Source organism: Fundulus heteroclitus, chromosome 2 (genome assembly GCF_011125445.2).
Source record: "Fundulus heteroclitus isolate FHET01 chromosome 2, MU-UCD_Fhet_4.1, whole genome shotgun sequence".
Lineage (NCBI taxonomy): Eukaryota > Metazoa > Chordata > Actinopteri > Cyprinodontiformes > Fundulidae > Fundulus > Fundulus heteroclitus.
This window is the reverse complement of record NC_046362.1, coordinates 21,670,900-21,684,838: the sequence shown is the minus strand read 5'-3', so window position 1 is coordinate 21,684,838 and position 13,939 is coordinate 21,670,900. Positions and strand designations below refer to the sequence as shown.

General features: G+C 39.6%; 1 protein-coding gene and 1 long non-coding RNA gene across 7 annotated transcripts in view; one reads left to right on the top strand and one right to left on the bottom strand.

The window, feature by feature from the left end:
- Positions 1-13,939, bottom strand: part of wnk1a (WNK lysine deficient protein kinase 1a) — a 45,178-nt gene that overhangs the window by 25,409 nt on the left and 5,830 nt on the right. For all 6 annotated transcript variants that reach the window (XM_036150775.1, XM_036150771.1, XM_036150782.1 and 3 more), the window contains 4 exons: positions 3,601-3,773; positions 2,872-3,092; positions 1,075-1,232; positions 15-103 (listed from right to left, as the gene is read on the bottom strand). In XM_036150775.1, coding sequence (XP_036006668.1) covers positions 15-103; positions 1,075-1,232; positions 2,872-3,092; positions 3,601-3,773 — 641 coding nt within the window. The remainder of the gene's footprint in view (positions 1-14; positions 104-1,074; positions 1,233-2,871; positions 3,093-3,600; positions 3,774-13,939) is intronic.
- LOC118566959 lies at positions 99-13,248 on the top strand. Its single transcript, XR_004933397.1, has 3 exons — positions 99-350; positions 6,290-6,292; positions 13,239-13,248. It is a non-coding gene; the product is annotated as an uncharacterized LOC118566959 (long non-coding RNA).

The following is a 13,939-nucleotide window of genomic DNA, read 5'->3' as shown; positions in this document are numbered from 1 at the left end:
CTAAAGTTCGCGACCTCTCATCCTTGTTCTGACGTATGCATCCCTCGATGATTTCCTTCACCTCTGGAATGGCCACCTTGTCGAAGCTGCCCGGCTTCACCCCCTACAGAAAACACAGAACTCTAAATGAAAACCACTCTACAGCTGGGGTGGGGGTGTGGGGGTTCATGTCTGGATGCCTCTTTGTATCTTCTGGAATTTTTTTTTTTTTTTTTATCTAACCACAAAAACAAGGTTTCCAATTACACTTTAGAGAAGCTATTGTACATTTTTAACAAAATTCCCCTAAAGAGAATGGGGTTTCTCTTTAAAGCATTTCAAAGATCCTATGTAAAAGACAAAAAAAAAAAGTTGATTTTGAATTGAACTGAGAAAGTAACAAATTAACAAAAAAAAAAATCTTGTAAAAATGTCCAGCCTTTTCCAGCTTTCAACATTAAAGGCGTAACATCTGAATAAAGCAGAAAATCCCTGGAAAACACTTTGAGGAGGAGGAAGACTTTAAAGAATCAAGCGGAGGGAACGGGGAGGACAGACAGAGATGGCTGATGAGATTACAGTTAAACAAAAAGGGAAAGAAACAAGTTCTACCTCCTTATGCGAGAAATTCGAATGACTCATAACTTACATGGCGTTCCAGAGGTTTGCCAAGGCAACCTGCATGAATAAGACTAAAACTATGCGGCTCTCTTGTATGGTCTCTTCAGCTCAGGAAAGGATCCCGTGACGGATTTTCGCTTGTCGAAAAAAAAAAAACGAGAAAAAAAAGAACTTTCTAGACCACCTCACGACCTACACGATCTCATCTTCATATTATAGTAAACCTAAAGCATCTACAGAAAGCAAAACGACAAGAAAGCGAAACAGGATGAAGAGAAGAGGAGGGGGGGGGGGGGTTTCTGGTGGAAAATTTCCTCTTGGAAAATACCGGTCGACTAAAACGGAATATGAATTTAAAAATGTGTAGGTGGGAATTAAAAAATGAATCCAGAGACACGTGTCTTCGCGGCACAGAGGAGGAGGAGGTGAAGGCATGGCAGAGACGTGACATGTAGTGCTGACGGGAGGACTTACGCTGGTAACTCTGCGGTAGATCTGTGCAGCGTTCTGGCACTCTGAGTACGGGTACTCGGAGGTGGCCATCTCCAGCATGCACATTCCAAAGGCATAAACATCCACTGACTCGTCGTACTTCTCTTCATACATCTCAGGCGCCATGAACTCAGGGGTACCTTAAATCAAAACAACTATTCAGAACTCTCGAACTCCCTTACTGACTGTGTGGGCATCTCATAACCCATTGCTCCTCTGCTCCTCTAACCCATCGGACGGGGTTGAGGAAGAGGAGGATGAGAAGAGTGATGGGCCTGCTGACATCTCCTGGAGTAGAATCTGTGAGGTGAAAGTTGGAGGAGAGAAATAAAAAAAAAAAGGGGGGAAGGAAAGTAAAAAAAAGAGAGAAAACAAAAAAGGAGGGGGGAAGCTGAGCTCAGTTAGACTGTAGAGAGGATTGCACGTGTTTGTCTGTGTAAGACCTTGACGTGATGGGATATATATATATATATATATATGTGTGTGACTGGGGTAGCCAGTGTGCAGAACACACTTTTTGGCAGGAATTCACGTTCATAATGCTCAAAAGGATGAGCTCGTATTTAAGAAACCTGCTTCCTACAGCTGCGGTTGAACTTAAATGGGGCCCAAGAACACGCCAATTTGCTCTGTAAACGAAACAGAACTAGCTATGGAAGTAACTTTTGTCCAAACCTCATCTGAGAATACGCTGATGACATTACCCGTTGCAGTACACTCACCTCAAAAAAAGCCTGACCTACCACATCCTCCTTACCTGCAGAGGAAAATGTTAGAGCAAAGGCCGACAAAACCAGATCCCATAGCTACTCACAGAGCTGAACAGTGTGTCCTGCCCACCAGCCTTACTAAAACGCATTACTTTAGATCCAGTCCCAGGTCTGACACAGAAAAACTCATTTGGGTATTTGATAGTAATTGGTGTTGATATTGATGCATATACAGCACACTGTCAAGACTTACCAGGCCCATAAAAGATACTTACTCAATGACCAGCAGTACCCTATTCATTCCAAACAGCAGAATGGGGCACAGCTGAGGCTAGAGCCTACATTTTAAAAGCATACTCAAGAATGTGAAAATGAAAGAAAATAAATAAGAAGGGGAAAAAATAAAATAAATTATAATTGAAAAAAAAAAAAAAAAGCCAAAATTCTGACAGAGCCAAAAGTGAAGAGAGCTCCCTGGACAGAAAGATGGAGCAAAAAGTCTCTGCGGTCCTGCAATAATTTTATAGATAGCAAGAGACAAACACTAGGGGGGGAAATTAAAACAAAACCTGTTGAGGCAAACCCATAGAAAGAGATGTTAAACAATTTATGTACAACTGGCAAACAGACCACATATTTCCAAACCACAGGACAAAGACCAGTCTAAGACACGAATATCCTAAAGGCCCGAAAGAAGGCACAACAGCTACTATTGTATTTTTAATAGTATTAATTAAAAGTAGGAGAAACATTAGGCGCTACTTACAGTCAGTAGATGCCTGGAAAAAAGACTTTTTTTTTTTGAACAGACATAGAACAGAAATGCTCTGTACATCGATCAAATATGAGTCTGCAAGAAGGAGAGGCTATGTGCAAATCTGTCGCAGTATTTGGCCTCCATTTGAGCTGTGGTTTGTTTGAGAGACAGCTGAAACACTGTGGTCTGTTTTTAAACCACATTGTCAGGAAAAATAAAGCTTTCATATAAAGAAGACCTGCTATTCAAAACTTCAGAAAAAGATACCATCCCACAGGGGTCAGGAGGCTGGGGGGGACTTTGAGGTCATACCTATAACACTCTTGGCGAAGGATGCCCGCTTCAGCGTGGCCAGTCCCAGGTCCCCGATCTTGACCGACCCCGTTGGGCCTGTGATGAAAATGTTGTCACATTTCAGGTCTCTGTGGATGATCGGAGGAGCGCGGGTGTGGAGGAAGTGGAGCCCCTTGAGGATTTGCCGACACCAGCTCCGCAGCACTTTGATTTTCATCACCTTGAACCGCTTCAGATATCTGTCGAAAGAACACATCGGCGTTTCTACGAGACCTGCTGGAGGCACCGAACGACCAGATAGGAGTCGTGCTCTTCTCTGCTCTTTTTGGCAAACGCAGATAACAGATAAATTGGATTTCCAAAAATAGTAAAGCAAAGCAACTGGACTTGTTTTCCAAAAACAAGTCCAGTTGCTTTGCTTTTTAACTTTTTTTTGGAATGACCATGACCTGGATGACTGAGAATCTTCACCAGCAGATAAATTGTACTTTGAATACTTACACTACATTTTGAATTGTACTAAAAACACGTGACACTATTTGGAAATAAGGTCGTACAATACTTTGGTCTTTTTTATTTCAGTATGCTACAGAACCAAAACTATGACTTGAAAGCCAATTTTTACAATAATTTGAGACAAAACAAATGTTTTTTTAGAACATAACTTCTATTGATTTCAATATCAGCCCCTGTTTATTTGACAGAAGTCCTGTTCCCATTGTTTAATTCATCATCTGTGAGACTCACGTTTTGAGTGTACCAGAGGTCATCAGTTCTGTAACCAGAACAATGCACTTCTTTCCTTTGGAAGGACTCTCCCAGGAGTCGTAAAAGCGAACAATGTTGGGATGTTGTAGTCCCTTTAACATCCCCGCTTCCTCCTTAAAGCGTTGCCTCTCTGCCTTCGACAGCTTACGGTCCTAGAAACAAAACGGAAAGCAGATATCTTAGGTTTTGACAAGCATTTAAACACTACTGATCATGCAATCGCTGTAACATAATGGGAAATTTCAATAAAAAAATTGAAAAAGCCGAACGAAGTATAAAGTGTCTTTATGCGGCAAAAATGTAAGTGAGTGCCGCTGTGGTCAGAGGAATGCATTTCTGCTTTCTTTGGCAAAGGCTGTGAAGCGCAAAGAATGTGTTGAGGTTTCCCCTTGAATTCATGCAAACCAAAATTAGAAGACCAACGCTGGCTTCAGATCTATAAAAAAAAAAAGTGACTTCATTTATCTACAGCCCCAAAGTGATACACGCAAATACAAGATTGAGAGTTTAATCAACTATGATACAAGGAGAAAAAGACAAACAAACATATAATCAAAACAAAAGATTGGACAAAAATAAACAATTTACAAAAATCAGCCTATGTTGTTTTAAAAGGTGAGCTTTTAATCCGTTTTTATTTCATTAGCAGCTATGTAAGACTGGGTTGCTGCTTCTCATGCTCTCTGTCTACAGAACCCGTGTCAGAGAATAATGGCTGCAGCAGATTGTCAATATAAGGGGGAGTGGTGACCTAGTTGTTGGAGCATAGCACTTGTGTCCTGGAGGTTCTGGGTTCAACTCCCACAGGCTGCCACCCTGGGTCACTGAGCAAGACCCTAACCCCAGATTGCTCCCCGCGCGCCGCAGAGTGGCAGCCCACTGCTCCCCAAGGGGATGGGTTAAAAGCAGAGAATAAATTTCATTGGAATGTACGTTGCAATGACAATAAAGATGATTATTATTATTACTTCATTCTTCAATTCATATATTTCTTTTGCACGTAAAAAAAAATAAAGGCCTTACATGTTAGAAAGCATAAATAAATAGTCTTATGCACAGAAACCAATTTCTGTGAAGATATGCGTGTTAGATTAGAAATATACACTAAGAAAGCGCAACTTACATAAAAGAAATATGCTGATGGATCATCAGAGAATAAATATGGCAATACAATCCAAGTGGTGAGCATCATTCAATATCCAACTCTTTAAGTACAAGTAGCATAAAGTGGCCTTAAAGGTTCAGTCCACTGACCTAAAAGAATGTTAAACATGTGAAACAACCCCTATCAAGTTTCATGAGTAGATTTCTAGCATGACCCACGTCTGCGTTATGCATGACTAGAGAGCTGTAAATTCCTTATAGTTGAACAAGCCCAGTGAAACCCTGCAGCCAAAGACCTCCTCCAGTCCCTGGACACCTGGCCACAAGCCAAGCTTTGGAAGAAGAAAATACAACTTTGCCTTCTGGCCATAGAGGAAAAAAAAAAATTGACGTTCTAAAATATTATTTCAATTAAAAAAAAAAAAAAAAAAAAACTGGTTGGATGTCAGAGTTTTAACGGCAAAGGAAGAAAAGTTGGGAAGCTGAAGTGGGTAAAATGGTCAGGAGTCACCAGGAACCAGAGCGAGGAAGGCATCAGACAACTAGACAAACTGACCTACTAAAAATTATCTGTTTATCTAGCGGGGCCACGGTTCCCCTTCTCCTCACTATGTCAAAACAGCTACAGCAGCACGCCCAGTCATTCTCGACGCTCCAAGGCCGAGCTCAACACCAGCAGAAAGGAATATGATAGCGTATCTGAGATTAGACTAATAAATACAGAGTTCTCCGTTACAAAAGACCAAAAACTGGAACCGGACGAATTTCTGTTGAAACTGTCAAAAAAGTACCTACACATCACCTTCAAGTTGTTGAAAGTGGAGACTGAAAGTCGGTTAATTAATCTCACCATTTACTCTTCATAAAATAATCTGTATTAGCTGTCTGGCTTGGAGAAAAACTTTTTATTCATCTTAAAACAAATTAGAACATTCTTAAGCGTAACATTTTGGGTCATGTGTATAGTTTCACCTGAGGGAACAACAACAGAATATGATTTTTATTAACAGTAACATTCAAAGTTACTTGTCTACATATACGATCTGTTTGATATAAGAATAAAAATATTAAAAAGGATATTTTAGACCTGAAGCATTTTCATCCAATGTAAAAATCCCATTCACAGTTAACTACAGAGTGGAGTGGAAATAACAGCTTCTAGGCAAAGGGCATCATAAATAATCCAACCATCCAAAAATAGACTGGCGGTGGGGGGGGGGGGGGGGGGGGCAAACACTGAGGGAATCATGAAGTTTTGTCCTTAACTGGTTGTGGTATAAAGCTTAAAGTGGAAAATCCATAAAAAATGGTTTCACCATTTGTTTTAAAATGCAGTTTTTCTGTGTAAATACATTTTTATTGTTACCAGTAGTGACATATGAGATGAATCTTTGTAACTGGAGATCGAATGTAAGCAATAGATGAGCAAAACTAAACAATTCACAGAAATATTTAAGTTTTAAAATAAGACGACTCAAGAGAGTACCAGTTGTGTTTTAAAGTATTAGTTTCATAAAGTAATCCTGACTGTAACATAATTGCCCCTTGGTTTTCTGTTGTGTAGAAAGTGTTATGAATATTTTGACTAAAATGTAATAATGTAATAGTCACTTTGTGACTGGCAAAGGGAAAAGAAAAAAAAAACTTTCTGGTTAAAGCCAAGATTTATGAAATGAGAGCCAGGGTATTGCTACTGAATCTAATTTTGCCGATAAGAGCTACTTAACATACTACCATCACTGAACAATCACGCTAAACAGCTTAAAACCTGAAAAAATAAATCATTATCAATATCTTAACAGATAAATTCCTGATGATTTCCATAACTGATAATCCTCTTTGTCATTGCAACGTTTTGTATAGTCCAATTAAATTTGTCGTCTGCATTGAACCCATCCCTTAAAAAGGAGCAATAAGCGAAATTTCATTATTTTAGATATAAAGAATTACAAAATAGTGATGTTAAGAGCTAAAGGTAATATTTCACATGGACTATGGTATGACGTTACACACCATCTCTCTATGTCGGTCTCCAGTCTTTGTTTACACAGCCGGGCTGGACTGTACGTGCATGTGAACAGCTGCCACTCAGGACTTAGCCCCTCCCTGCCCTAAAATACCACCGTCAGAGCAGCAGAGCGCTGGAGCAACATGGCGGAGAGCACCCCGGCAGATCGAAATGTTCTCTTGCTAACAGCATTGTAAAGCACACCGCCAGAGGATTCGTTCCGAATCGCTCTCTCATGAAATTACCAATCCAGCCTATAGAGGCAACTGCCCCACTAGCAGTCAACATTTTTATGCCATTTGCCTGAATGTGACATTCATTCAGAGTGCTGTTCATTCAATGTTGATGATACTCTACAACACAGGTGTCAAACTCAAGGCCCGCGGGCCGAATCCGGCCCGTCAAGGTAAATTATCCGGCCCTCAAGAGCCAAAAAAAAAAGGCACTTCGTGTCATAAAATAGAGGCATATATCCTTTTAAAGTGTATAAAGTGGCTAAAACTGTGCCTCCTGTAAGTGTAACTCACCCCAATATCAACTTTTTTTGCAGATAAACTGTATAAACTAGGCCTAACGTTGCTACTTTTAAATTACTGTGCGTTTTTTTTATTCTTCTATGTGAACTGGAATGAAATTATTAAATGAAAAGTATCGTCTATACACGTGCAACCGGCCCTTTTAATGACTTCATGACGCCAAAGTGGCCCCATATAGAAATGAGATTGACACCCCTGCTCTACAAGAAGTACTCTCTACCACCATTCAAAGCCTTAAACATGCCCTAAAACACAAATATTACTTAAGTTTCTCACTGCCCCAATAGCACATTACCTACAAACGTCTAATATCCTCATCTAACCCCTACAGTGTTTCCTCTTCTTCCACCTAAGACCCAACTTGTATCTCTCAAATCACTTTAAATGTCCGGATAACCCTGAAGCCTGCACAATGCAAATTTGTACACCCTTTGCTTGGCAGCTAGGGTCCATGAGGGGTCCCTCGATGTCGCTGCAGCTCAGATTTTGTTACCACTGACTGTTCGTGCAGACGGGGTTAATGCAGTTACCCGTCAATGGGTGGCGCCCGATACAGCGCATAAAGTAAACAATGGTTCTGATCATGAGCAAAAGACAACAACACGTGTTTTTAAGAAACCCAGAGAGAAGAGATTTGTAGTTTTCAATAATTTATTTTCCAGGAACCACAAAGACTCATAATTGACGTAAAGTTTTGCTTTTTGTCGTGAAAAGCTAAACTTCTACATTGTAGATGTTCTACAAAGCGGCAAAATATCGCCCCCTGAAAGGCTGCGTTTGGCCAATGTGGTTCAAATTAGCTAAAAAAATAATACAGATTTGAGTTGCAGTGGTCCGCATGGCTGTAAATCACTGACAGGAAGCGGTATGTTGCCAAACTAGGGCTTTGCAACATTAGGAAGTCTTGGGAAGGGAATAATATAGGTAAATATTGCGATGATGACATCAGTTGTAATATCATTTTTTCCCCTCTTTCCTTTCTTTCTCAGCTGTGCCTCCTATAAACTGCCACGTTTACAATGTCAGGCAATTTCATGCATGCCCGGTGTGAGCATCTGCTGCTGTGAGACAAATGGCTAAATATTACAGTAGCATGTAAAATGCAAGCTCATAAGACGTGGAATATATTAGCCAATAACTATGTCACTCCAAGCAGTCCAATACGAATATTGCAATGACAACATTTTTGCAATATATACTGTGCAGACTTAGTCCAGACCCGAAAGACAAAACACAATAATCATGCCAATACCAGTCGTTCAAAGAGTAATTTTAGAGGGAAAAGAATGTCATTAAGTAACTGTAGAAACAAGTAATTTGAAACGATTGTTTCTAAGTTTCTGTTCCATCTGAGGTAAAGAGGGGAAAAAAAAACACATTTAAGTCATAAGCAGAAAATGCCCTCCTTTGTTAATCCCCACAATCTGATGGAGGTAACGACGGAATTTCCCCAAAATCCTGGATATCAGGACCCAGGAGGCCATGTTTCGACAAAATGGATGATGATTAAATGCATTAAAAATGATAAATGCTGAGCGAGGGCTGAAGATGCCCTGGTGTTTCTTCTACAACTTAACAACCATAGGTTAGACCACTCTAATAGATCTCCAGGAGACATCTGTAAAGTTTAACACACCCCATATCAAAGCTTTACTCTGTTCGTTATCATATTTGAAAAGAGGAGGCGGTGCCCAGCGGACCAGGAAACGTGCGAGGGTTGAGGGCGGGCATGGTCTGGGCTACTAGTAAAAGCTAAATAAAGTAACTAACTACTAAGCTAATACATCGGCGACCTAAAATCGATAGGAGGACCGCAAAACTCACTTTTCAAACTCCATCTTGCTACAGAGACAGTTTTACACACCAAGGTTTCAGAGCTACCAATATCAGTTATTCTGGGTGGTGTAACAAAAACCTTTAAGCCAATAGTAAAAACGGATTCGAAATTCAATGCAAGACACTTGTTAACCACCTGAGGAGGGTGCTACACAGATCGTTTTGGACACAAAATCAGGATTTCAACAAATGTGCTAACCTGGCCAGCCAGATTAATAATGTGTAGCACTCATTATTAATCTGGAACTGCTCCTATCAAATCCGTTCTTTCCGAGCAGATTGAACAAAGCGACGCCTAATGCTCGCCTACCACAGGTTGGTTTTAACCAATCACGGTATCAAATGAAAATGTAAGCAGCAGGCGTCATGAGCAACCACAAGTTAAGCTAGTCAAGACACTCTTGCTGGTCTTTTTTCAAAGAAGAAATCGTGGATTCTGACCAAAGAGATGTGATAGCAGTAGCAAAGCTGCTTCCTGCTGTTCTGCCATGTTTACGGTGGTTCAGCTGTGGGCTCGGCAGCTCTTGCTTACGTCACAGTTAGTATGTCCCGCCCTAAACATAAGACTGCAAGGTGATTGGCCCGAACCGTTTTTTGGTTCTGTCACAAACGGTTGAAGCGGGAGCGATACAAGATGGATTCCCCATTGTTTGTGAACGCACAAATACAGCAAGAATTCAAGTTTACATTTGTGGAGTTAATTGTGTAAATAATGACCAGGATATGTAGACAGAACTATAAGACACCCATGTATACAGTTTATTAAATAAAAAAAATAAAAAAAAAGCTGATTTGGGGGTGAGTTACCCTTTAAAGATTATCTTGCACAGCTGTAAGCAACTCAAAATCATTTTTGTACTTTCTGTTAGTGTCACCAGTTCCACATTTTGCTATTTAAAAAAAAAAAATGCTAAAAACATACCAGTTTCACTTGCTAATCCAACTACAGCCATTTTATTAAAAGATGGGTTAGTCATTGAGCATGTTTGGGTTTAAAAGGTTATGGCCTTCCACATTTTAGTATCTGCTCACCTTTCTGCTCAAAATTAAACGGTTTAATTAAACTACTGATCTGCAGGGTTGACACCATTACACTGCAAAAAGAGAACTAAAAATAAGTACAATTTTCTTGAAATGAATGTATTTGCCCTTGATTTGAGCAGGTAAATGAGGTTATTTGCCAATGGAATGAGTATTTCTACCCCTAAAATAACATAATTAGATATTCTGCACTTGAAATAAGATGATGGAGATTAATTTTTCCTATTTTAAGTGCAAAGATCTTATTCCATTGGCAAATAATCGTATTTACCTGCTCAAATCAAGGGCAAATACATTCATATCAAGAAAATTTTACTTATTTTTAGTTCTCTATTTGCAGTGTAACTGTTGAATTTAATGTCTCCAATCTAAGAATGCTATCATTACATTTAATCTCAGTGATTTGCATCACTGTGCAAAATCTTAAAATAAAATTTAAAAAATGAGGAAGGATTTTCACATGTTTATGGTAAGCCTTCCATCAACGAACCATGAAGCTCAGAGATAGATTCCTGCATTAAACTACTTCGAGTGTAGCATGACACTTCCAGCATTTCCCTTCGCCGGCTGGACAGAGCAATCATTGTCTCAGAAGAAATCCTGAGGTTTCCTTAATCTCTAAAGCATGGCAACAGTTAGCACTGAAGAATGACCATTTGGCGAGATACAGAGTGGAAGATGACGCATATGAAACAGCATGACTGAGGAGGAAAGGGGAGGTTCCTAAATGTATTCCCCTTTCTCTCAACTTCCTCTCTTTGGGTGACCTACTTATTGTTCAGACATGCCTGCAACATGAGCCACACAACCAATGAGTGTGGCCATGAGTAAGTAAAGAAGGGTGTTGGTCTAGAAGTTCTTGAGGATTGTGACAAATTGGCTTTTCAGATTTTGAAATATTGCAGCTTTAAATCAGTGTTTTTAGACAAACTAGCTGCACAGACGGGAGGAGAGGGAAGGGGAGTTTGTGAATATAACACTCAGTCCGAGACAACCAGCAGCAAAATGAGATGGTGAGCTTGTTTTATGTCAGTGCTAAAGTTACTTTCAATTAAATGTTTAAGGTCTGCATTTTTTAATTGTTTGAGTCTTAAAACTACAGAAAACACAAGATTAGTTTGTGAGTCCTGTACCTCACAACTACACAAACCGTAATTCAGATTTCTGAATTAAGGTTTACAAAAGCTTTGACCTTCTGATACAGACTTTAGCCAATTTCAGTTTCATTTGAAAAACTGTGATATAAGTAATTATAACAATAACATTCAAAATATTAGTTTCTACCCATGATCTGTCAAAATAGAGCAGAGGAAGACAAATCTGAAGCATTTTAAGGATGTTATTAACATTTAGTCCCGTTAGCGTTACTCTAACAGCAGTCTGCGTGTCTTCCTTAGAGAAAGTAGACGCTTAATCTTAACAGAGTTGCAAAAGGTTGCCATCATTCCTAAATCCAGTATGGTCCATGGCATACATTTGTTTAAAGCTCAAGAGGAGGAAATAAAGCAACATTGCTGTACTCTGTAGTCTTCCTGTTATCCGCCGAAATTCTCACTTTTACACAGACTTAACGAAACCACAGAAATGTCTCTACGCGTCATAGAAAACACAGACGCCTTTTAAATGGCATAGAGCATTTCTGTTCTTCTTCCGACTTCGGTTTCAGTCATACAGAAATTAGCTAAGTTTAAGTCTTCTTCACTCAGCAATAGCGTCCACACCAAAAGATTTAGTTGTTGGCTTTAGATGTGGCTGCACCTAGAAATAGTGCCTTCACTACACAGAAGAAGGTTGGTCTTTTCAGCTTCCGACCAGCCAGTCACCACTTAGGGCGAAGCAGATTTCAGTGAGTCAGGGTTGTTATCTTGAGAAACGTTACTTGCTATAACCCGTGGACACAAAAGCTCCCTTTGTGACCAGTTCAGTGTTACCAGCATAGGTTGCTGGTGTTTTTTTTTTTAATTAAGTCCTGAAACAATAAGTGCTTTTACAATGCAACGCAGAAACATTCACTCAAATAGGCTTAAAGTGTGACTAAGCAAAGCCAACATGTATCATTACTCATAATGTGTACATGCACCTGCCTCATACCCCTGTTTTCCATAGTGTATGAAGTTAGAGCCAAGATTCTTCTACTCATTGGCTATAGCCACACAATGCTCAAAATACAAGCTGGAGCTGCAGAACAATTAGATCATTTAGTGCAGCCAGCTTATCGCATTTCCCATAAATTATTACAGCACCAGAATCTTGTGCAATTCCAGCTCTGCTTTGCAAAAAGGCAATTTCAGCAGGCGACCCATAATACCAAATCAGGATCCTGTTTAGCAACCAGGGCGCATCTATTCCACCTTGAAAGGAATTGCATCAAAAAGGGCTCCAACTTACTTAGAGCAGCTCTTTGAAATGAGGCATTCATTGAATTAAAAAAAACACATTTATAATTGGAAATGACTACAAAGTGCTCCTCTGAATCCAAATGATCACCGTCATCTACATTTCCTGTCAAACAGCAACTTAAAGTAAGACAAGTCATCAAAGTGGTGGATCACAGAATACCCAGCAGTAACATGTAGCTTACTTGGGACTCTTTTTTTTTTCTTTTCTAACTGGGTATATAAAAAGAAGAAAAATTAAAAACCCTCTGAAGAAGTTAAAAAGGGGTGGGAGGTGGACTGGTGGTTTACAAGCAGGATTTGGCAGGTCAGCCTGCTGTGCTAAACACAGGAGATTCCTCGGCAAGGAATGTGACCCGTTTTGCATTTGCACAAGCATTAGCAGGAGGAATGCACTGAGCATGCGTGTGATTTGGTCTGAGAGAGGGGGGGAAGGGCATGTGTCTGTAATCTTAACATTGTTCTGAAACCAGCTTGCATGTGAGGCTGCGGTGCTCTCCGCTGCTGTGAGAAGGCCAATCGCTGTCACCACGGGGTAAAAGCTCAGCAGTAAAGCCGAACGCTCATGTGGTGGACGGGGTCAAAGTTTGGACTGTACAGCAGTCGGGACACACAGCAGGGCTACAATTACAGTTTTTTGTTCCAATAAAAGAAAAGTGGGGCCTAAAACAAGATCGTGAAGAATCTGGGTCAAAGGTTGAATTTGTGAAACAGTTTATTCTAGCTTTATAAAGGCAGAGTTAAGATAACTTTAAAAATGTGTCATTTTATATATTAAAAAGTGACCTTTTTTTTTTCCTGGCTATGGAAATATTCCATTATTATACTTTTACTTTTATTCCCTTACAATGTAGCTGCTCAGAACTTTAAGAACACATTCAAATACAGGTCTCTAAGCCGCCAGGAACTCAACTCAAACTTTATTTTAGTGCTTCAACGATCCTGTTCATTATTCATTCAATATATATATATATATATATATATATATATATATATATATATATATATATATATATATATATATATATATATATATATATCTATATATATAAATAAAAAAAGAACAATGTTAATCTGTAAATTGTTGTGATGAATGTAGTTTGTATTGTATTTAATTGTTGAAGCAGCTTTATCTGGCGTACGATGTCCAAGCTAATCTCCCCGTGACGACAATAAAGTATACACCTATCTTTCCATCCATCTTAGTAATGGCAGATTTCTGTGGTTTCTCTCCATTTAACAAAAGCAACACTTCATAATGTCTTTATTTAGACGCACAGACCTTTTGATTCAGACAATAACCCCATTCCTGTCAGCCACCATGCACTAGGCTGAATCCACACAAGGAAGTTTTTACCATGCTCGGAGGAGCAGTTCAAGCTACAACAATCCAAGAG